Below are 25,417 nucleotides of genomic sequence, written 5' to 3'. Positions count from 1 at the left end.
TGTCAACCTCCTGACATCAGCATTTAAATGGATAAGTGCGGATGTTGGTATGCTTTACCTCTCATCAGCCCAGGTGACACTGGGAACCCGATGGGTTAATATGACAACCAGCAGTGCTGAAGATGACCCACTCCACCCATTGCTGTCATGTCAGTCCCGCTGTGAAGCTCAGCCTCTAATTTGTCTTAATGTCATTTACCATATGTGCTAAATGTTTTTGATGATGTAATTTGATCGTACTTGTCCGGAAGAAGCAAATCTAAATATGCTTTTTTTTCCTCTTTTGGGGGAAAATAGAGGGGTCATTTAAAAGGATATCGCTTTTTATAATTTAGAAAACTTTTTAATTCCATTTTAGCACTTTATCCTTACCTCCATCACTGATAACGAGCCAAGGAATATGGGTGCAACAGCAAACCTTCTAGAAACTTTTGTGGAGTTCTCTCTGTAGCTTGATTGCTTTTGTATTGCTTGCTGCAATTTTTTTTTATTTCAGTATTAACTGAAAATAACGATCTGCTATGATCTCACATGCCGACCAAGATAACATCAGTATGGCGACTTGTAGGCAAGGCAACAAGGCTTGGCGGTGAGCGCCAAAACACGCAAGCAACATGTGTCATGTACATGTTGGGAAAGTAAATGGGAGAAAACTAACTTTTTGCCCTCTACTAGTTTACTTACATTTATACATTTTAAAAATAAAAAAATGGAGAAAGTACATACTGTACATCGGGAAAAAAGCAAAACTGAAGAAAATCTTCTTGCGAGACCACTGAACAATGCAGTTTTGTTTATCTTTTTTAAGCTGCAAATCAGGAAAGGTCCTGAAACTTAAACATTTTAATAACTTACCTCAAATGTATATTTTTCTCTATTGTTGAAGAGCATTAGTATGGTCATTTGGAAAGTTGAGACTTGCAGTATGTGTTTCCTTGTGTTAGAACCAGTAACCTGTGCTCCTCCAACACCGACCTCTGACCCGTCCTCCTAGGACAAAGTCGAAAGCACACTATAAAACCAGGACGAGGCCCTTCTGACTTTATGTGAGGTGTGTGCCAGTCGTATCACTTTACTCACTAGGACGTTTACCTTTTTTACAGGCCCATAGAAGGTGGCATTGAGATCTGCTGAACCCATGTGGTGCTGCAATGTGAGCTGCCGTCCACTGTGCTTTGCAAGATAAAACCTGTACAGGGACAAAGGAATAGGAAATATTTACAGCCATAATAAATAGCCAGAAATATATAGTTATGAAACACAACGACTAGCAGAGTTAGACAGGAAGATATTGGACCGGATGTAAAACATTAACATATTTGGAACACACACAACTATAGCTATATATACACACCTCTATCTATATATATATATATATATATATATATATATATATATATATATATATATATATATATATATACACACATACATACACACACAGACATATATACAGTGGGGCAAAAAAGTATTTAGTCAGTCAGCAATAGTGCAAGTTCCACCACTTAAAAAGATGAGAGGCGTCTGTAATTTACATCATAGGTAGACCTCAACTATGGGAGACAAACTGAGAAAAAAAAATCCAGAAAATCACATTGTCTGTTTTTTTTTTTTCATTTTATTTGCATATTATGGTGGAAAATAAGTATTTGGTCAAAAACAAGCAAACAAGATTTCTGGCTCTCACAGACCTGTAACAACTTCTTTAAGAGTCTCCTCTTTCCTCCACTCATTACTTGTAGTAATGGCACCTGTTTAAACTTATCAGTATAAAAAGACACCTGTGCACACCCTCAAACAGTCTGACTCCAAACTCCACTATGGTGAAGACCAAAGAGCTGTCAAAGGACACCAGAAACAAAATTGTAGCCCTGCACCAGGCTGGGAAGACGGAATCTGCAATAGCCAACCAGCTTGGAGTGAAGAAATCAACTGTGGGAGCAATAATTAGAAAATGGAAGACATACAAGACCACTGATAATCTCCCTCGATCTGGTGCTCCACGCAAAATCCCACCCCGTGGGGTCAGAATGATCACAAGAACGGTGAGCAAAAATCCCAGAACCACGCGGGGGGACCTAGTGAATGAACTGCAGAGAGCTGGGACCAATGTAACAAGGCCTACCATAAGTAACACACTACGCCACCATGGACTCAGATCCTGCAGTGCCAGACGTGTCCCACTGCTTAAGCCTGTACACGTCCGGGCCCGTCTGAAGTTTGCTAGAGAGCATTTGGATGATCCAGAGGAGTTTTGGGAGAATGTCCTATGGTCTGATGAAACCATACTGGAACCAACTGGAACTGTTTGGTAGAAACACAACTTGTCGTGTTTGGAGGAAAAAGAATACTGAGTTGCATCCATCAAACACCATACCTACTGTAAAGCATGGTGGTGGAAACATCATGCTTTGGGGCTGTTTCTCTGCAAAGGGGCCAGGACGACTGATCCGGGTACATGAAAGAATGAATGGGGCCATGTATCGTGAGATTTTGAGTGCAAACCTCCTTCCATCAGCAAGGGCATTGAAGATGAAACGTGGCTGGGTCTTTCAACATGACAATGATCCAAAGCACACCGCCAGGGCAACGAAGCAGTGGCTTCGTAAGAAGCATTTCAAGGTCCTGGAGTGGCCTAGCCAGTCTCCAGATCTCAACCCTATAGAAAACCTTTGGAGGGAGTTGAAAGTCCGTGTTGCCAAGCGAAAAGCCAAAAACATCACTGCTCTAGAGATCTGCATGGAGGAATGGGCCAACATACCAACAACAGTGTGTGGCAACCTTGTGAAGACTTACAGAAAACGTTTGACCTCTGTCATTGCCAACAAAGGATATATCACAAAGTATTGAGATGAAATTTTGTTTCTAACCAAATACTTATTTTCCACCATAATATGCAAATAACATGAAAAAAAAAAAAACAATGTGATTTTCTGGATTTTTTTTTCTCAGTTTGTCTCCCATAGTTGAGGTCTGCCTATGATGTAAATTACAGACGCCTCATCTTTTTAAGTGGTGGAACTTGCACTATTGCTGACTGACTAAATACTTTTTTGCCCCACTGTATATATATACACACACACACACATACACAATCCTCTCTCTAGCTAGCTCTCTATATATATAGCTCTCTCTCTCTATATATATATATATATATATATATATATATATATATATATATATATATATATATACATACACACACACACACACACACACACACACACACATCTATATTGATATATCTCTACATACACTATGCATACACTCTACATACACTCTATTCTCTTCATGCAGGTAACCAGCTCTTTCAATCTCAGTTCTGAATCAACTCCTGTGTTTCTCCACTACATATGTGTTTTCAACTATGCAAGCTTATATCTGGTAACCAGCTCTTTCAATCTCTGCTCTGAATCAACTCCTGTGTTTCTCCACTCCATTCAATGTCAGCAAGCAGTTAATCCTGAATGCTATATATATATGTTTTCAACTATGCAAGCTTATATCTGGTAACCAGCTCTTTCAACTTACTCTGCTTGTCCCCTTATGTTGTGAGGTCAAGAAACTTTTCAAAGTGCTTTATGATCCATGTAGTGCTGGACATCTGTTTATCTGACCACAACATTTTATTGGGTCCTGCTGTCTCAATTTAGTTTGATTAACGAGAAGAGAGAGCACAAAAAAAAAGTCTAAGCCTTGGCCTCCTATATATTCAGACATAGCTTGGGGGAGCATTTATGCACGGGGCATTTATGCACATGTAATCGAAGTTCATGTATCAAAGTACTGGCAGTTATAACATGTCAGACAGGGCAAGAGACAGGTAAGACATTTATATACATCTACTCCCTGTACATTTGGAGTACAACAAATACATACCTGTGCATTTGTGTAACTTATATCCTGGCCGCTGCATTCACACACATCCACCGCCCTGGCATTAACTCTCTACACTTCATCCATATCGGCCCCTCGCTCCTTTCCTCTCCTATGTATCGCACTCACGCTCTTTTCACATTGTTAAAATGCACACATCCAGTCAGTCCCACCATTCAACATAAGAGACGCTCTCACAAATCACTTAACCATCTGCTCACTCTTTCTATCCTCCTTCTCCTAGTCGCAGGAGACATTGCTCCCAAACCTGGTCCTCCATGTTATAGAAATTCAAACCCCCCAACTGCTACACTCAGAAACCCCTCTAATCTTATTAATATTCCCTGCATGTCATCTGTCTCTCTTAATTGTGCCCTTTGGAATTCTCGCTCAGTGTGTAACAAACTCTCCTTCACTCATGACTTTTTCCTTTCTAATTCTCTTAACCTCCTGGCTCTTACTGAAACCTGGATCCAGCAGTCAGACACTACCACTGCTGCTGCTCCTATCACCAAAATGTACCTTTCAGGTTATCCCTCAACTACCCTCACTAGTCTTCCCTTCTTTTGAGGTCCATGCTGTCAGACTCTACACCCCCTTCTCCATGCGAGTGGCAGTGGTGTATCATCCTCCCGGCCCCTCCCATCAGTTCCTGGATCATTTTGCCACTTGGCTTCCACATTTTCTCTCCTGTGACATCCCTACCCTCATCATGGGAGATTTCAACATCCCCATTGCTCTTCCTCTCTCCTACTCACCTTTTAACTCTAACCTCCTCGTTTGGCCTTTCGCAGCTTACTAATTCTCCAACGCATGAAGACGGAAACTCCCTCGACTTTGTCTTCTCTCGGCTTGGTGCAGTGGATGATTTTGCAAACTCCCCTCTCCCGCTCTCTGACCACAATCTTCTTTCATTCTCTATCAAGAACTGCCAGGCTGCTCAGGTCACCCCCACTGTCCATACTTATAGAAACATACAGGCCATTAACACCCAGAAACTTATGAAGAACTTGCAGTCTTCATTGGCTCCTATCTCCTACCTCATGTCCTGATTCTGCATTGAAGCATTACAATGAAACACTTCAAAGTGCCCTGGATGAATTTGCACCCCCTATAAATAGAACACCACAACACAGACGGCGACAACCCTGGCACACCCTGCAAACACGTTTCCTGCAGCGGTGGAGAAAATCCAATCTACACAAAGATTTCATCCATTATAAGTTTATGCTTAGAACACACAACACTGCCCTTCACCTCTCCAAACAAACCTATTTCAACACCCTCATCACCTCACTGTCCAATAACCCGAAACGTCTGACACTTTTCATTCTCTACTCAACCCAAGAATACAGGCCCCAACCACGGAGCTCCGAGCTGACGATCTGGCCAATTACTTCAAAGAAAAAATTGACCAGATTCGACAGGAAATTATCTCCCAATCACCTCATACCATGCACCGTCCTCCCTCCCCCACTGCATCTAGCTCACTCTGATTTTGAACCAGTCACAGAAGTAAGCAGGCTCCTTGCATCTTCTCGCCCAACCACTTGCACCAGTGACCCATTTCCATTACATCTCCTACAGTCCCTTTCCCCTGCTGTCACCCCTCACCTAACTAAAATATTTAACCTCCCTCTGTCTTCTGGTATCTTTCCCTCCTCATTTAAGCATGCCATCATACATCCACTACTTAAAAAACCATCCCTCGACCAAAACTGTGCCGCTAACTATAGACCTGTCTCTAATCTTCCCTTCATCTCTAAACTCCTGGAATGCCGGGTCCACTCCCGTCTTATCCGCTCTCTTTGATAACTCTTCTCGACCCTCTCCAATCCAGTTTCCGCTCTTCACACTCTACTGAAACTGCCCACACTAAAGTCTCTAATGATCTACTAACAGCTAAATCAAATGGTCATTACTCCATGCCAATTCTCTTGGATCTCTCTGCAGCATTCGACACTGTGGATCATCAGCTCCTCCTCACTATGCTCCGTTCCATTGGCCTCAAGGACACTGTTCTCTCCTGGTTCTCCTCCTATCTCTGACCGCTCCTTTACTGTATCTTTTGCCGGTTCCTCCTCCTCTCACCTTCCCCTTACTGTTGGGGTTCCTCAAGGATCGGTTCTAGGCCCCCTCCTCTTCTCCTTGTACACTGCCCCTATTGGTCAAACAATCAGTAGATTTGCTTTCCAGTACCATCTCTATGCTGATGACACCCAATTATACGCTTCTCCTGACATCACGCCAGCCTTTCTAGAAAACACCGGCGATTGTCTAAACGCTGTGTCTAACATGTCCTCACTATATCTGAAACTGAACTCCTTGTGTTACCTCCCTCTACTAATGTAGCTATACCCGACATTGCCATTTCTATGTGTGGTTCCACTATTACTCCCCAGCAACATGCCCGCTGTCTTGGGGTCATACTTGACTCAGAGCTTTCCTTTGCCCCCCAAATTCGATCACTGGCTCGCTCTTGTTATCTGCACCTCAAAAACATTTCTAGAATTCGACCTTTTCTTACTTTTGACTCTGCAAAAACGCTTACCGTTTCTCTTATTCATTCTCGTCTCGACTATTGTAATTCTCTTCTAATCGGTCACCCTCTTACCAAACTCTCCCCTCTCCAATCTGTCTTGAATGCTGAAGCCAGGATCATATTCCTCACCAATCGTTACAGCGATGCCTCTAAATTGTGCCAGTCATTACACTGGTTACCCATCCACTCCAGAATTCAGTATAAACTTATTACCCTCACCCACAAAGCCCTCCATGGCTCAGCACCACCCTACATCTCCTCCCTTGTTTCAGTATACCACCCTACCCGCGCCCTCCGTTCTGCTGATGACCTGAGGTTAGCATCCTCAATAATCAGAACCTCCCACTCCCGTCTCCAAGACTTTACACGTGCTGCGCCAATTCTTTGGAATGCACTTTCCAGGTCAATACAATTAGTCCCCAATCCCCACAATTTTAAGCGTGCCCTGAAAACGCATTTATTCAGACTGGCCTATTGCCTCAACACATTAACCTAATCTATCCCTGTGTGGCACAGCCAAAAGTTTTACCATAACCAGGTTCCCCGCATCATGTTCCCACATGCTTTATGCATCCATTAGCCCTCTGTGTCTGTACTGTTACACACTTAACATTAACATTCGTGTCTACCTCTTTCCTCAGAATATAAGCTTGCGAGCAGGGCCTCATTCCTCTTGGCATCTGTTATAATCTACACTGTGTTCCAAATTATTATGCAAATGATATTTTTCTCTGATATTCCTAAATAGTCGGTACAAATGACAGTCAGTCTAATAAAAGTCATCACCCGTTAGAGTATACATCGAATTTTATTGCAGAAACCTCCCAATGATAACAGTATAATCTCCAAAATGAATAAAAACTCAAATTGCACTGTTCCAAATTATTATGCACAGTAGAATTTCTAAACATTTGATATGTTTTAAAGAACTGAAAATGCTCATTTGTGGAATTTGCAGCATTAGGAGGTCACATTCACCGAACAAAAAAGCTATTTAACTCCAAAACATCCTAACAGGCCAAGTTACATGTTAACATAGGAACCCTTCTTTGATATCACCTTCACAATTCTTGCATCCATTGAACTTGTGAATTTTTTGGAGAGTTTCTGCTTGTATTTCTTTGCATGAAGTCAGAATAGCCTCCCAGAGCTGCTGTTTTGATGTGAACTGCCTTCCACCCTCATAGATCTTTCGCTTGATGATACTCCAAAAGGTTCTCTATAGGGTTGAGGTCAGGGAAAGATGGTGGCCACACCATGAGTTTATCTCCTTTTATGCACATAGCAGTCAATGACTCAGAGGTATTCTTTGCAGCATGACATGGTGCAGTGTCATGCATGAAGAGGATTTTGCTCCTGAAGGCACATTTCTGCTTTTTATACCATGGAAGACAGCAGTCAGTCAGAAACTCTATATACTTTGCAGAGGTCATTTTCACACCTTCAGGAACCTTAAAGAGCCCTACCAGCTGTTTCCCCATGATTCCGGCACAAAACATGACTCCTCCACCTCCTTGCTGATGTCACAGCCTTGTTGGGACATAGTGGCCATCCACCAACTATCCACTACTCCATCCATCTGGACCATCCAGGGTTGCTCGACACTCATCAGTAAACAAGACTGTTTGAAAATTAGTCTTCATGTATGCTCTCTTAATCCGATGAACTTGCCTGGCAGAAACCTTCCTCATTCTGCCTTTATCAGCACAAACATGTTTGTGTTCAGAATCAGCCACAAATCTCTTAACAGTACGATGATCATGTTTAAGTTTTTGGGAAATATCTAATGTTTTCATCTCATGACCAAGGCATTGCACCATTTGATGCTTTTCAGCAGCAGAGAGATCCGTTTTCTTTCCTAAATTCCTTGAAACCTGTGCATTGCTTAATAATGTGGAACATCATTCTTAAGTAGTTTTCCTTTAACTGGGCTCACCTGGTAAACTAATCACAGGCGTTTGAGATGGATTTCAGTGATCCAAAGAGCCCTGATACACAATAGCATCTATGAGTATTTGAAAAACAAAAAATTACATCTTTATGACACTAAAAATCCAATTTGCATAATAATTTGGAACGCAGTGTATGTGATTATGGTTATGCTGTAATGTCTATTGTCTGTACAAGTCCCCTCTGAAATGTAAAGTGCTGCGGAATATGTCGGCGCTATAGAAATAAAATTTATTACTACATACACACACATACATATAAATACATACACGTATCTCTTTTTAAAGGGAAGAAATGACACGCTCTTCTAATTTTATTCTGTTATGACCTGTCCTAGTATTTCTCTGATGAGTGTGGACCTCTACGTTTAGCACTGTACAGATGGTTATTAAAGAAAGAGGTTGTCCAGGTTTCAGTGCAAGGTGATTGAAGACTTCGGAATGCTGACAGCGTATGGTTCCCAATTATTATCACTGCAAGGAACGGTCACAAGACCACATGTAAGCGATTTTTATACATGTAGTTACGTGCAGACTAGACAGAGAAGCCAGATGGGAGTAGTCCGCATGTGATAACATACTGTATATACTCGAATATAAGCCGACCAGAGTATAAGCCGAGGCACCTAATTTTGCCACAGAAAACTGGGTAAGGATATTAAACTCAAGTATTAGCAGGGTATGCATGACTCCCAGTCCCTGTCCCGCTACGCGTGGCCCCCTATCCTACTCACCCCACCAGCATGTCCTCATAGCATCTGGGTGGTCCCGGCGTCTTTGCAGCATCTCCATGGTTTCGGCTTCCAGCAGCTCTTCCGACACGATCATGTGGCGCCGCTCATTAAGGTAATGAATATGTGCTCCATGCCTATGGGACACAAGCAAAACGCCGGGACCACCCAGATGCTACAAGGGTACGCTGGTGGACGAGTAGGATGTCTTCTGGAAGCCTGGCAGCTATCACTGCGCGCGGCTGTAAGTGAAATTAATATTCATTTCTCTTTAGCAGCGGGCACTGTTACAGTCGCCGGCTCATGCCTCCTGTGAACAGTCTCTCCCCCTACCCCACCGACTTTCTGGACAATTGACTTGTGTATAAGCCAAGGGGGCGTCGTTGTCACCACAGAGAAATGTGCTGAAAAACTTGGCTTATACATGAGTATAAGGGTACCGTTACACTTAGCGATGCACCAGCGATCCGGACAACGATATGGATCGCTGGTGCATCGCTAAGTGGTCGCTAGTGAGCTGCCACACAGGCAGATCTCACCAGCGATATAGCAGGGGTCGGTACTTACCTGTCAGACGCAGCGATCCTGACGTCCTCCCGCCCACGTGCACGCGTCGCTCGTCGGCGTCACAGGAAGCGCCCGACGAGAAATGGTCCAGGACCTTCTCGCGTGATCAGCGATAACCAGCCGGGGAGCCGGTCGGAGATAAGTATCACATGTAGCGATATCGCTAACAATATCACTGCTACGTCACAAAATCGGTGACGTTACAGCGATATTGCTAGCGATATCGCTATGTGTAACGGGCGCTTAAGGTACACCCTGTAGTGTCAATATTGGGGAATCATGAAACAATGAGCACCTCATGCTGTCACAATGTGACAGATTTTTTGTAATCTCAAACCTGGACAACCCCTTAAAAGGGTATTTTCAGCAAAAAGTGATGTTCACTATCAGCTAGAGCTTTATTAAAATAATGATCTATTTCTTTTTTAATATCAGGTAATTTTTTATTGAACATTTTGAAAAACTGAAAAAACAGGTAATCACATACAGGATAATTCCCAAACAATGTATTCCATAAACACATTGGAGCCCCATAAAATTCCCTCCCATCTCACTCCCCACCCTCACCCAACAAAAAACTCACTTTTCTCCCGATGCATTTGGTCCCACACGGCTACAGTTTTCCGGCTATAACCTCATCAGAGCTCTCATCCACGTTAATTTAGAAGGCGCAAACCCAGGAGTGTCCAACCAGGGCGCCCACCTATCCTCCCACTTCTTAATTGTTCGTCTTTTTTGATACAGTTAATATAGATATGGAGAAATATATGTATCAGTAACTTCCGTGATTGTGGGTATAGAGGATCCCCTCCAGTGAGCCGCCACCCTTTTACAAGCTTGATATAATATTCGCGAGACTGCCAGCTGATGTCCCTTTGAAAGCGGCAAAGTTTCCACCTGACCCAGAAGGGCCATTTTAGGGTCTAGTACTATTTGACATTGATAGACAGCATTAAGTAAATCAGTCAAATCCCTCCAAAACCTACGTAACCGAGGACAGTTCCAGGTCATGTGCATTAGATCCGCATTGGGCATTCCACATTTCCCACAATCTGCCTCTCTAGCATAGCCCATTTTCAACAGCCGTACAAGAGTTCGATATACTCGGTGAAGCAAATAAAGATGTGACACTCTGCGCCTCACTAACCGAGACTTTTGTGACTTCTTGCAATGCATCCTCCCATTCATCATCTGTTAAATCACCTACATCAACTTGCCACTTATTCTTCAGAGTCTCCGGAATTGCCACTCTAACAACATTGCTGCATATATCATGGATATAATACCTCTTGATCCTCCTCCCATCACTACTCTAACAGCAGAGTTCTAAGTGGATTACCTAGTGGAGAGAGTCGCTGTTGTGTTTCACAAGCATGTCACAGCTGGAGATATTGGAAAAATCTTGCATTAGGAATGAAAAACGTCTGTTTGAGATCGAAAGATTGAAACTCCCCTTCCGAATAAAGCTGTGATATTAGTTTAAGCCCTCTCCTCTCCCATAGCTCAAAACCCTCTAGTTTATTTAACTCTGTACATGTCAAGTGTCTCCAGATCAGGGCATGCCCTGTGACTCCCTGTATACCCAGTATTTCTTTGGCCATATTCCATACCTTATCCATGCACTTCATTGTCGTACTATTGATAGCTCGACCCTGACGGAACTACCCCGAGTCTAGAGCCCGCACCAGTAAGTCATTTCCCACCATGCATGTGAGCATACACCCCGAGGAACTTCGCATGAAGGAATCCTCCTCCCCCAACCTCTAAAATGCTGCAACTGTGCTGCAAGATAATATAGAAATGGGTCAGGAACCGCTAATCCCCCTCCTGTTGTTTAGATCTACGTAAAACCACCAACCGAATTCTAGGAACACTCCTCTTCCAGATAAGCTCTCTAATATTCTATTTATCTGATAGAAGACTCGACCAGGGATCCAAAGGGGCGCACTATGGAGGGCATACAAAGCTTGCGGCACGAGAACCATTTTTACTAGGTTTGCTCTTCCCACTATACTCAACGTTAACCTGCACCAGTCCTTCACTTTTTGATGAAATTTAGCAAGTAGCAGGTTAATATTTAAACGCTCAAAGTCTTGTATAATATTATGCCTGATATGAATTCCCAAGTATTTAAACTGACTACATTTAAGTGTCCAGCTGATCCCAAGGAGTTCTCGTGGGCCTCAATGATCTATTTCTGACATCCCTGGTTTCAGTGATGCCTCTCAGATGCTGGTTTACAGACTGACGTCAGGACTATAGCCACCTGTGCTGCCGAGCACAGTAATTAGCTGCAGTGGTCTCAGGTGCTGTAATCGTGACATCACCACTGCAGGCTGTAACCCATCACCAGAGCATGAGAGGAGACCAAGCTAGACCTAGGAGGGAGAGTAACAGCCAGGGCTGAGGAGTCGGTAAGCCAAACCTCCGACTCCTGACCCCACAGCATTGGTCACTACTGAGCATGTGCATGAAGTGCAGCACAGATTGATCTCCGCTCTGACCCCACAGCACTAGTCACTACTGAGCATGTGCATGAAGTGCAGCACAGATTGATCTCCGCTCTGACCCCACAGCACTAGTCACTACTGAGCATGTGCATAATTGCAGCACAGATTCATCTCAGCTAAAAGTGGACATCCTTAGATCAGGAACAGAATAGGACATTTCAGAACTTTCCCAAATTATGACAAAAAAAAAAAAAATACAGCACATCTTGCACTGAACTACTGAACCGAATATATTATATATTTTAGGTGTCGGTCTATTTTATATTGACTCCACCAAAAAGGACACAAACTCCCCAGCCCTGGTAACAGATCCTCCAGGATAAACCCTTCTGTATGACCGGACGCTACCATACACCTTGAACAAATATGGTTAGGATACATTTTCTTAAGACATTGAGACACCGTTAATACAATGAAATCAGCTTTCTGATTAAATAAAAAGGATTTGGACATTTTATGCACGCTCCACTACTATTCCCATATAAACAGTCATTCTCAGGAGAAAACTTGTGATGGATCATGGCAGGAAATTCCAGGCATTGGTCAATAGCCTGTATTCCTCTACTATGGCATAAAGCTGGTGTAGACACATGGCAGGTATATGCCAAATTCTCAATAATGTAGAGGATAAGATGGTTAGGCATGTGGAGGATGAAGTAAGGAAACTGACAAGAACCAATAAAAAAATGGCTGTGCTACAAATTTTATACGAAGCAGCATAAATAAAACATTACAGCAAACCGCTCAAACTTGCAAACAAGAAATGCAAGTGTCCAAATACCAGCACATACGTTCTGCCGTGGGAATGCCTTTTTACATAGCACTCAAACCGCAGTTTGATGGGTCGGTATGATGGGTAAGTAGGACATTCGCCTTAATGTATTCCCATTCCTGAGAAACGTACCTTCTAAATATTTCAAAGGCATGCCTAGGAGCTGGTGGGATGTTGCATTTTGGTGTCGCAGATTGTGTAGGCCAGTAACCAGTGGTCAGCACTCGCACTGTGAGATCTACACCCCCTAAGGAAACCTGAAATATAAAATCATAGGACACTGAAGTGACGGCACACTTGCGAGTACAAAACACACAATGTCAAGAGACATTTTTACTTTCATACCCCTGTGGACTGTAAATGCTGCCGGAATTCATCCATAGTGGTGTTAGAGATGCTCATGTCTCTGAACATGCCTTCCAACTTTGATGTAAATTGGCAACCGCACTCCGTCTAGAAAGAAAAGACCATTTTCTGTCAACACACTGGATTTCGCTGACCATCTGCTTTATGTGGCTACTTAATTTTGTTTTCCCATACACTTCAAAAAGGTATCATCAGAAGACGGCCTATTGTGCAAGTCAGGTTCTTACGCCAAAAAAAAAAAAAAATCATTTTTAAAACTATCACTAATTATAGTTACAAAATCCTGAAAATCTGTGTAGCCTAATAAGTCTGACAATTCCTGTTTTACAGCAACCACTTTTCAGTCACTACATAATCATCGCAGACAGAATTACACCAAAAAGCTAAAACCTATACATAACACAAGGCCACAACATATGCAACAGGTGGTGCTTGAGAGCCAGCTTTGTACTGCCTTGAGGAATTCTCACTTGCATAACTTTTTCCCAAAAGGCACTGCCTTACCCATCAGTCTCCCCAAGTAGAGCGCACATTCAGACTTAAGAGTATGTGAACCCCAATAGGCCAGCTACATCCAGTCATGGTCTCTACTACTTGCATTCTTTTCAATACAAGCTGATCTGAAGCTCATGGACGCAGCCACTACACGGATAACAGAGCTCTTCAGCTCTCGCAGTTGCGTTTTCGCTCCCCCTTATTTCCAGAGCCATTACTTTTTTTTATTTTTCCGTCAATATGGTCGTGTGAGAGCTTATCTTGTGTGGGACGAGTTGTACTTTTGAACGACACCATTAGTTTTACCATGTTGTCTACTCCAAAACGGGAAAAGAATTCCAAGTGCGTTGAAATTGCAAAAAAAGTGCAATCCCACACTTGTTTGTTTGGCTTTTTTGCTAGATTCACTAAACGCTAAAACTGACCTGCCATTATGATTCTCCAGGTCATTACGAGTTCATAGACACCAAACATGTCTAAGTTCTTTTTTATATCTAAGTGGTGAAAAACTTCAAAGTTTGCTAGAAATAATAAAACAAATTGCGCCGTTTTCCAATAACCGTAGTGTCTCCATTTTTCGTGATCTCAGGTTGGATGAGGGCTTATTTTTTGCGTGCCGAGCTGATGTTTTTAATGATACTTTTGTGCATACACGTTCTTTTGATCGCCCGTTATTGCATTTTAATGCAATATCGCGGCGACCAAAAAAACATAATTCTGGTGTTTCTTTTCTTCTCGCTACACTGTTTAGCAATTGGGTGAATCCTTTTTTATTGATAGATGGGGCAATTCTGAACGCGGCGATAACGAATATGTGTAGGTTTGATTTATTTCATTGTTTTATTTTGAATGGGGCGAAAGGGGGGTGATTTAAAAAAAGTTAGATTATTTTTATGTTTGTAAAAAAAATTTTTTTTTTTTTTTTAAACTTTTGGCATGCTTCAATGGCCTATAAGCTGCCACAACTTGAACCTCTGCTACATACAGGCGTTGCTCAGATTGTCTGTAGGTAGTAGAATTACAGCATTGCTACGAGCGCCGACCACAGGGTGGGGCTCATAGCAATCCGGCATCAACCACCATAGAGGTTATGCCGACACACCGATGACCCCCAATCACGTGACGGGTCAGTGGAGCGCGTATTTCTGGCCCCATGGCCGGAAGCGCGCGTTAAATGCCGCTGTCAGCGTTTGACAGAGGCATTTAACTTGTTAATAGGGGAGGGTGGATCGCCATTCCACCCGCGCTTATTGTGGGCACGCCATCTGTTCAAAACAGCTGACATGTCCCACTTTGATGCAGGCTTACCAGCGGAGCCCACATCAAAGCGGGGGTTACTGCCATTGGACATACTCTTCCGTCCAATGGCAGTAAGGGTTTAATAACTTATGTGGATAGGTCATCAATATCATACAGCAGGAAAAAGACTACCATATTAAGTTCCTCTCACCTTCAGCTTAGAGATCATGTTCTTCTCCGAGTCATCAGACACACTCTTGTTGGTGAGGAGTCTTCGGGCCAGGTGTTGCTTGTAGTAACGCTCAAATACATCTTTTTCTTGCATAAATCTAAACAGGACCATTGCCTTGTCCAGTATGGATTCTACCTCCTGTTCTGTCAGCTGTTAAACAAATCAAAGGTTATGTCAAAACATATATACGGTATTTAAAAACAAAAAACATACTACCAACCCCCTCCCGTAGGCCCTCATGATCTAACCGGCCATTCCCTAAGAGCACTTACTCCTTTGACTCCTTTTTTCAGTTTGTCATCGATAAATAAGGAAAGGTATTCGGGGGACCTGGAGTTCAGATTAAGAAAATACTCAAAGTCACCAGCAATGGTTTGCTTGAAAAGACGGTCATTACTAAAAGATTCCTGAAGAAACCGGTCAAATCTGCTCTTCAGGTCAAGAAGTCCCTGTAAAAAGTGAAAAGAAAAAAAAAAAGAAAAATATGAAATTCAGCATGAGAATATTTAATTGCTTGGAAGGTGAAAATGGTGGTTTAGACAGCTTTCCAACCGAACTAAGGTGCCAAAAACATATCAAGGCATATTCCTTAAAAAGTCAAAACGTTAAACCTCAGATTATAAATCAACTTTCCAGTACAAGAAAAGATAGGAAACTTTGTAATATACCTCAATAATAAGAAAAATAGTTCTCCCCCCTCGTGCTACTTGCCCCAGAAAAAACAGGTTGTAGACAAGGTGGTAACGCATCAGGTTCCATCTGCGTATACCAACCTGTATATAGTCCACAGGATTCTTTCCTTCCCCTTCTTCAGAAACCAGTGCTTTTCCCTGTTCTCGGAGGTACAGACTCATGCACTCGCACATCGTCTTCAGGCCGTTCGGGACTCTACTGAACAACTTGTACATACACGCTAGATCTGAAAGCAAAGAAATGCACAAATAAGACGAAATACTAGTAGAAAATCTGTGTCCCTCGGTCACCCCAGAAACTGTCTTTCAACCAGTGGAAGGAGAGAGAATTTGCATTCAAGAATTGTGCAGTCTAACGGGTTATCTAGACTGCAGCCCCCAAAGGCAGGGTCCTCTACCCCTGTACCAGTCTGTCATTGTTAATTTGCCCACTGTCATTTCTATTAGTGTTTATTATGTAACCCCTGCTCATGTACAGCACTGTGGAAACAATGGTGCTCAAAAAAAAAAAAAAAAGCTAGAGCTAATGCCCATCACCATTTGCTGGAAGAGCCAATAGCTGTGAATGGGGGCAGCCAATCATTTCGAATGCACCTTCAGGCCCAGAAGGACCTTCATTTTTTTGTGGAAAAGAATCATTTGTGTTTTTTTCCATTAATACCATGCTGCTTCCTGCAGTATATAAGCAGCAGTGGGATCCAGCAGTTTTGCGTTGATAACAACTTCTAATAACTTCTATTAATGGAGATGACCACTAGATGGCTCAGACGCACTTGCACAGACACTTGGAGTCACAAAGGACACCTAAGGTGATCCTCTCTCCATATAAACAGTGCTAACCAGAGGGAAGAGGTACAAGTGCTCTGCTCTTTATAGGTCTTCTTTAGAGGCAGAATGTAAAACTGTAGAACAGAAGTTTTAATGCCAGTTAACACCTTTCTCTGCCGTAGTTTCCACACTCCATGACCTACAAACTCTAGCAGTGAACAATCGGACACAATTACGGTAAACCTTTAGTGTGCTCTGCAGAAAGCATGTGAGCTGCTGAAGAATCGTCAGGAAGCCAGAATTTGTGTTCATACGAGGTACAGATGCTAAAAGATAATCATAAGTCCATTGTGGTATACGTGGGCCGAGCATGCAGGGCTTTTAAACCTGTTTCCACCACTAGGCTACCACCCACTGTGAAGCCTGATTGAAGACCATTAGGGAACCCATGTCCACAGTCATAGGTTTAAACATGCACAAGCCGTGGAGACACCATCACATGTTTCTTAATGCAAGCAATGACCAGCCAGGTCTTTCCCCGGGAAAGAACAACCACGGGAAGGGCAGTCTCCAATGAAGGGAACCACCTATGCCAAAACATGGTATCCATCCACAGACAGCTGTTTCGGGGTATTGCCCCTCATCAGTGTAGAGTAGAAAACTGGCTAGTAGGAGCAATGCCTAGTAAAAGACCATGAGTTCATTCATCCTCATTTTTCACAGTCTTTTACTAGGCATTGCTCCTACTAGTCATTGCTTGCGTTGAGAAACATGTGATGGTGTCTCCTCTGCTTGTGTTTTGCATGTTTTTGCATATTTCCCATAAGGGATGGGGGCATTGCTCTAGAATCACTGCGTTGAGAAACGTGATGGTGTCTCCGCAGTGTTGAATGTTGATCTCCATGAGTTCATTCTTCCTCATTTTTCACAGTCATAGGCTGACCATGTCTGGAAAGGGTGGGCTTTAAATATCCCGGCGCACTTTAGGGTGCGCCCTTCCTCATTCCTACCTGCCAATAAATGCCCAGTCCGACATTCGTCTGTGGTACGCGCACAGTGGAAAGCTTCCATCCCTGCTGCGCAGGCACATAATATTGGTGCCAGAAACTGGAAGCACTTGGGCTTCCCGGCGGAGTGCACACATGCAAAACATTCAGGCATGTGACGAGTATGCCGGAAGCCAGAGGTACTTATATTACATTCTCCAGCTTCACTAATGACTAGGGTCCAAATTGGAACACACCTATGTGGGCCAATATTGGGTAGCCATAATAATGTTTAAAATTCCACATGGGACACACTGGTAATCAGATATAGATATATGAACTGCAGGCTGGATGTTTCCATATATAAACATGAATAAATCCAATGAACACCTTTGAGACGGAACCTTAATGACCGGGCCAATTTTTACAATTCTGACCACTCTTACTTTATGTGGTAATAACTCTGGAACACTTCAACGGCTCATGGTGATTCTGACATTGTGTTCTCGTGACATATTGTACTTTATGATAGTGGTAAAATTTCTTTGATATGACTTGCGTTTGTGAAAATAACGGAAACTTGGCAAAGGTGCTTCACAGGTATTTTTGGAATGTGGAAGAAAAAAAACAAACATTTACTTTTCACAAAAATTTTCCTTTAGACTTTTTTTTTTTTTTTTTTACTTTCGCAAGGGTAACAGGAGAAAATGGACCATACATTTTGTTGTGAAATTTCTACTGAGCATACAGATACCGCATAAGTGGGGGAATACTACTGTTTAGGCGCATGGCAGGACTCAGAAGGGAAGGAGCACCATTTGACTTTTCAATGCAAAAATTGGCTGCAATTGAGATCAGACGCCATGTCGCGTTTGGAGAGCCCTTGATGTGCCTAAACAGTGGAAACCCCCAACAAGTGATAGCATTTTAGAAACTAGACCCCTTAGGGAACGTATCTAGATGTGCATTGAGCACCTTGAACCCGTAGGTGCTTCACAGAAGTTTATAACATTAAGCAGTGAAATAAAATTGTAAAAAATTCAAATTTTTTCCCATAAAAATCTTTTTTAGCTACAAATTTTGCATTTTCACAAAGGCAAAAGGAGAAAATGGACCCCAAAGTTTGTTGTGCAATTTCTCCTGAGTTCACCCATACCCCATATGTGATCGAAAACTACTTTTGAGGCACAGTGCAAAGCTCAGAAGGGAATGAGCGCCATATTACAGTGAAAAGTTTGCTGCACTTGTTTGAGGGCGCCATGTCACATTGCCAAAGACCCTGAGGTGCCAGCACAGCAGAACCCCCAAAAGCGACCCCATTTTACCAATTAAACCTCTCAATGAATTTATCTAGGGATGCAGTGATTATATTGACACCACAGGTGTGTCACAGAGTTTTATACCATGGAGCAGTGAAGAAAATAAATAAATTAACATTTTTACCACCAAGATTGTGTATTAACCCCAAGTTTTACATTTTCATACTGGGAAATGGGTAAGAATGGAACCAGAATTTGTCCCACAATTTCTAATGAACGTAGAAATACGCCATTTGTGGCTGTACAGTACTTTGCCGTACGGAGTGAATCATGAGGGACAGAGTGCTATTTGCCTCCTGGAGCGCAGGTTTTCCTAGACTAGTTTGTGGATTTCATATAAAGAGCCCATAAATGCTAGAAAAGCAGAATCCCCCCTCAAGTGACCCCAGTTTGGAAATTAATGTGGCGCCCATGCGGGTCCAGTAGCCACAGATGTACTGCACCTCATCCAGAGGTGTGGTATCTCACGACCAGGTATGGTGGGGGCACTTTACCACACTCCTAACACTGCACCCAACACACACTAGTTAGTAAGGGCATCCGGGTGTACCCTTCGGGAGGATGGCCTCATCGCAGACTGGATAGGAAAGGGTGTGGGGGGTTTGTGGGGAAGGTAGGTAGAAAGGGAGGAGCTTAAAAAGTGGAGTGATTTAGAACAGCCAATGAGTGATAGCGAGTGGGCAAAGCCTAGAGAAAGAGTGGGAGATCTGAAGGCAGTTGAGGAGTTCCCTCAGGGGGAGAGCAAGTGGAAGGACGTGTTGGGGGGGCAGCTCCTGTCAGGGGGGGCAGCTCCTGTCAGGAGGAGCAGCTCCTGTCAGGAGGAGCAGCTGGGCTGATTGGTTTGGAAAGAAAGGTTCCCTGAAGGAAGGCGTGATTCCTCTAGAGTCTCACGCTGATAGCTGTCAGGTGGGGGAAGTAATTAGGTCGCCGAAGGGTCTCAGCCCCTAGCCTAGTGAAGTGAACATCGAACTTAACTAGCAAGCTGACAGCTGTTACTGTATGGGCCACAGCGAACTTCCACAGTTACCTTCTCCAGAAAGGCTGCCACATAGGATCAAGAAATCCCTGAGTTACGAATTCTGACAGGATCCGCGGCAGCTAGCCTGGGACACTGACCGAGATGCTGATAGGAAGGAAGGAGTTAAAGCAGCGTTGAGAAGACGGCCTAGGAAGGAATATACTGACAGGGCGTACTGGAGGGGTGTACTCATTACGGCTACTTTCACGCTAGCGTCATGTGACGTACGTCGCAATGCGCAGTTTTGGAGAAAAAATGCATCCTGCAAAGTTGCCCGCAGGGTGCGTTTTTTCTCCATAGACTTGCATTAGCGACGCATGGCCACACGTCGCATCCATCGTGCGACGGATGCGTCGTGTTTAACTTTTTTTGTGCGTCGTGTCCGCCATTTTCGACCACGCATGCGTGGCTGAAACTCCGCCCCCTCCTCCCTGGACATTACAATGGGGCAGCGGATGCGTTGAACAACTGCATTCGCTGCCCCCGTTGTGCAAATCTTTCACAACGTGCATCGGTACGTCGGCCTGATGCAAGTGTGAAAGTAGCCTTACCTGGGAGTTTACTGGACCCCTTTGCCTGGAGGACTCAGCACTGAAGTGGGTGTCTGTGTGCAACAGACTGTGAGTAAAGCTCTTTGGAACTGCATTCAACTGAGTCCTTTGTCCCCTTTCCTTCACTAAGCACCCAGCACTGCTACATCCACCACGCCGCCTGACAATATCACCCCTAAAAACAACTCTCAGCGGCCCTGGGACTATTGATCTACCTGTGGAGAGCCATTTTAACCTAAGCTGCGACACACCAACAGTCTCAGGGGAATAACACCGCAGCGCTGGTCGTCTCTGACCAGAATACCACAGGTGGCGTCACGTATTCATATATAAACTTTATTTTCATTTTTACTACACTCCAATAATAATAACTCAAACATTTTGCATTTGACCGCCTGGGGCCATGGACCGGGTCACAGCCATCGTGACATCCCCCATTGAAGTCGACGGGCCCGGTACCGAGTACCCCACGGCCCCTGGGGCGCGTCATTATACCCCTTTAGGAATTTATCTACAGATGTGACGATTTTGACTCCATGGGTGTTTTCCAGGAACATGCAGCAGTGGATGTTGCCAAGTTAAAATTGAAAACTGCCGTTGTAGCGACCAGTACGCTGTAATGATCAGTACGTTGTAGTCACCAGTACATTATGCCCAGCTCATGCTTCTGGAGACACGCACCTGTAAATTAGTCGGGCTCCCATCACTACAGAAATGCCAAACACGTGGGTGCTATAAATGTGGTTTAGCTACACTGGGGCTCAGAAGGGAGGGGGGCATTTGGATTTGGGAGCGGAGAATGTGCTGAATTTCTTTTGGCGGGTGAGGAGCCATTTAGCTTTTCCAGAGCCTGTGTGCTACCAGTAACGTGGAAGCCCCCTCATATATCCATTAACAGATGACAGATCTGAGTGGGGACTTGCTTTTTTGTGGATTGATTTGAAGCTTTAATGGGAACATTTTACACAACGTTTGGGATCACTGTTCTTCGGCGCTCTACGTTGACCACTTACTTTGGGGTTTCCATCTAAATCTCCAAGTGACGTGATTCAGATGAAACCCCCAAGGGATCCAGTCACTATAGTGAGGCAGCAGAGTTATTCTGGACTCAGTCTGGCCTTTAGTTTTAACCCCTTTAGTGAACCCCTTAAAAAATAAAACAAAGCAAAAAATAATGATTTATTATCATATTGCCGAACAAAAAGTGCAATAACACGCGATCAAAGAGACACATAAATAACCATGGTACCGCTGAAAACGTCATCTTGTCCCGCAAAAAACGAGCCACCACATAGCGTCAGAGAAAAAATACAAAAGTTATAGCTCGCAGAATAAAGCGATGCAAAAATAATTTTTTTTATATAGAATGGTTTTCATTGCATAAAAGCGCCAAAACACAAAAAAACAACATAAATGAGGTATCGCTGTAACCGTACTGACCCGAAGAATAGAACTGCTTTATCAATTTTACCGCACGCAGAACGGTGTAAACACACCCCCCAAAAGAAATTCATGAAACGCTGGTTTTTGTTCATTCTGCCTCCCAAAAATCAGAATAAAAAACGATCAAAAAATGTCATGTGCCCGAAAATGGTACCAATAAAAACGTCAACTCGTCCCGCAAAAACTAAGACCTCACATGACTCGGTGGGTCAAAATATGGAAAAATTATAGCTCTCAATATGTGGTGATGCAAAAACTATTATTACAATAAAAAGCGTCTTTTAGAGTGTGACAGCTGCCAAATATAAAAACCCGCCATAAATAGTAAATCAAACCCCCCGTTATCACCCCCTTAGTTAGGGAAAAATAATAAAATTAAAAGAAAATGTATTTATTTCCATTTTCCCATTAGGGCTAGGGTTGAGATTAGGGTTAGGGGTGTGTTGGGGTTAGGGTTGGAGTTAGAATTGGGAGGTTTCCACTGTTTAGGCACATCAGGTGCTCTCTAAATGCAACATGGCGTCTGATCTCCATTCCAGCCAATTCTGCGTTGAAAAAGTCAAATGGTGCTCCTTCCCTTCCAAGCTCTGCCATGCGCCCAAACAGTGTTTTACCCCCACATATAGGGTATCAGCCTCCTCAGGACAAATTGCAAAAACAACTTTTGGGATCCAATTTCTCCTGTTACCCTAAGGAAAAAAAAGGTTTTTTTTATTTTCAAGCCCGGGCGTTATAAACTTCTGTGAAGCACTGGGGAGTTCAAAGTGCTCACCACACATCTAGATAAGTTCCTTAGGGGGTCTAGTTTCTAAAATGGGGTCACTTGTGGGGGTTTCCACTGTTTAGGTACATCAGGGGCTCTCCAAAAGCAACATGACACCCGCAGACCATTCCATCAAAGTCTGCATTCCAAGAAGTCACTACTTCCCTTCCGAGCCCTGACGTGTGCCCATACAGTAGTTTTCTCCCACATATGGGTATCAGCGTACTCAGGACAAATAGGACAACAACTTTTGGGGTCAAATTTCTTCTGTTACCGTTGGGAAAATAAAAAAATTGATGACTAAAAGATCATGTTTGTGGAAAAAATACGATTTTATTTTTACGCCCGGGCGTTATAAACTTCTGAGAAGCACTGGGGGTTCAAAGTGCTCACCACACATCTAGATAAGTTCCTTGGGGGGGTCTAGTTTCTAAAATGGTGTCATTTGTGGGGGGCTTCCACTGTTTTGGTACATCAGGGGTTTTCCGATCACGACATGGTGTCCGATCTCAATTCCAGCCAAAAAAGTCAAATGGCGCTGCTTCCCTTCTGAGCTCTGCCATGGGCCCAAATAGTCGTTTACACCCACATATGGGGTATCAGCGTACTCGGGACAAATTGCACAACAACTTTTAGGGTCCTGTTACCCTTGGGAAAAAAAAATTGGGGGTGAAAAAAACCTTTTTTGGAAAAGTCATAGAATCAGAATCGTAGAGTTGGAAGGGACCTCCTGGGCCATCTGGTCCAACCCCCTGCTCAAAGCAGGATTCGCTAAATCATCCCAGTCAGATGTCTGTCCAGCCTCTGTTTGAAGACTTCCATTGAAGGAGAACTCACCACTTCTCGTGGCAGCCTGTTCCACTCATTGATCACTCTGTCAAAAAAAATTTTCTAATATCTAATCTGTGTCTCCTCCCATTCAGTTTCATCCCATTGCTTCTAGTCTTTCCTTGTGCAAATGAGAATAAAGTTGATCCTTCTACAATGTGACAGCCCTTTAGATATTTGTAGACAGCTATTAAGTCTCCTCTCAGTCTTCTCTTTTGCAAACTAAACATTCCCAAATCCTGCAACCTTTCCTCATAAGACAGGGTTTGCAGACCGGTCACCATTCTGGTCGCTCTTTTCTGAACTTGCTCCAGTTTGTTGATGTCTTTTTTAAAATGTGGTGCCCAAAACTGGACACAATATTCCAGATGAGGTCTGACCAAAGAGGAGTAGAGGGAAATAATGACTTCACGTGATCTAGACTGTATGCTTCTGTTAATGCATCCTAGAATTGAATTTGCCTTTTTTGCTGCTGCATCACACTGTTGACTCATTCAGTTTGTGATCTATTAGTATACCCAAGTCTTTTTCACATGTGCTGTCACTTAGCCCTATTCCTCCCATTCTGTATATGCTTTTTTCATTTTTATTGCCCAGATGTAGTACTTTGCATTTCTCCCTGTTAAAAACCATTCTGTTAGTTGCTGCCCACTTCTCCAGTTTATTTAAATCTTTTTGAATCCTCTCTCTCTCCTCTAGTATTAGCTATCCCTCCTAGCTTTGTGTCATCAGCAAATTTAATCAGTTTACCCTCAATTCCTTCATCTAAATCGTTGATAGTCGTAGTTACTCACCAGTTAACGGTATTTTTCGGAGTCCATGACAGCACCACCTGAGAGGGGATCCGCCCTCCAGGAACAGGAAATCCTACAGATACATAAAGGCGGCACCTCCCCCACGCATCAGTTGGTTTACAGAGCACAAGAGGACCACAATGGTTAATAGCATGATTTATATACAATACTCTACACTACTATTAATTACCCGTGCACATATAAGAGGAAGAAGTGCACACCCAAACTAAACTAAAGGGAGGGAATATACGGGTGCTGTCATGGACTGAGTTAAATACAGTTAACCGGTGAGTAACTACGACTTTATTCGGTCATCCATGACAGCACCACCTGAGACAATTACAGAGAGTAATAATTACTTTAGGGAGGGACTACAGCCTGCAGAACCCTGACACCAAAAGAGGTCTGAGGAAGCACCCAGGTCTAGTCTATAATGGTTGTAGAAGGTGCTCGGAGAGGACCAAGTAGCTGCCTTACATATCTGGTCGATCAAGACCTCTGATCTCTCTGCCCAAGTACTGCCATGGCCCTGGTGGAATGCGCCCATGGCATAAATTTATTCCTCACTATTGGACTGGACCTGCCTGTTGCTTTAATAAACCTATTGATCCAATGGTTACTGGCAATGTTGCAGTTGAACAGTGCCCCTAGAGCCGACCCCTGTACCTTAAGGGTGCTGGTGGAGAGTCCCATGTCCAGACATTTTTGCAAGAATTCTAAGATTTGTGCTATGGGAGTGGACTGTCCAGCTACTACCCCTGAGCTCTGAAGGAATTTCTTCCAGATCCTCAAGTAGATTTTGGTTGTAACTTGGTTGTAAAGCTTTCTGCTTTTAAGCAGGGTGTTATTTAGGGCCGGGGAAAAACCTCTTTTAGCAGTGCCCGCTCAAAATCCACGCCGTCAGATGTAGGCCAGCTACCTGAGGATGGTAAACTGGGCCCTGGGACAGGAGGTCTGGGATATCTGGTAGAACCAA

General features: G+C 43.4%; 1 protein-coding gene across 3 annotated transcripts in view; it reads right to left on the bottom strand.

Moving 5' to 3' along the window:
* The window catches only part of CUL3 (cullin 3), a 148,300-nt gene that overhangs the window by 30,578 nt on the left and 92,305 nt on the right, over window positions 1-25,417 (bottom strand). The window contains exons 7-13 of one of the 3 annotated variants that reach the window (XM_073581099.1): window positions 16,053-16,198; window positions 15,552-15,728; window positions 15,259-15,429; window positions 13,293-13,400; window positions 13,080-13,204; window positions 1,081-1,189; window positions 856-990 (exon numbers count right to left, since the gene is read on the bottom strand). In XM_073581099.1, the coding sequence (XP_073437200.1) occupies window positions 856-990; window positions 1,081-1,189; window positions 13,080-13,204; window positions 13,293-13,400; window positions 15,259-15,429; window positions 15,552-15,728; window positions 16,053-16,198 (971 nt within the window). The remainder of the gene's footprint in view (window positions 1-855; window positions 991-1,080; window positions 1,190-13,079; window positions 13,205-13,292; window positions 13,401-15,258; window positions 15,430-15,551; window positions 15,729-16,052; window positions 16,199-25,417) is intronic. The other 2 variants (XM_073581100.1, XM_073581101.1) reach the window with 2 other exon arrangements.

The sequence above is a fragment of the Dendrobates tinctorius genome, unplaced genomic scaffold, assembly GCF_039654945.1.
Source record: "Dendrobates tinctorius isolate UK_male_01 unplaced genomic scaffold, ASM3965494v1 ptg000069l, whole genome shotgun sequence".
NCBI classification, from domain to species: domain Eukaryota; kingdom Metazoa; phylum Chordata; class Amphibia; order Anura; family Dendrobatidae; genus Dendrobates; species Dendrobates tinctorius.
Note: the sequence above shows the minus strand (reverse complement) of the source record. Positions and strands in the feature narration are given on the sequence as shown.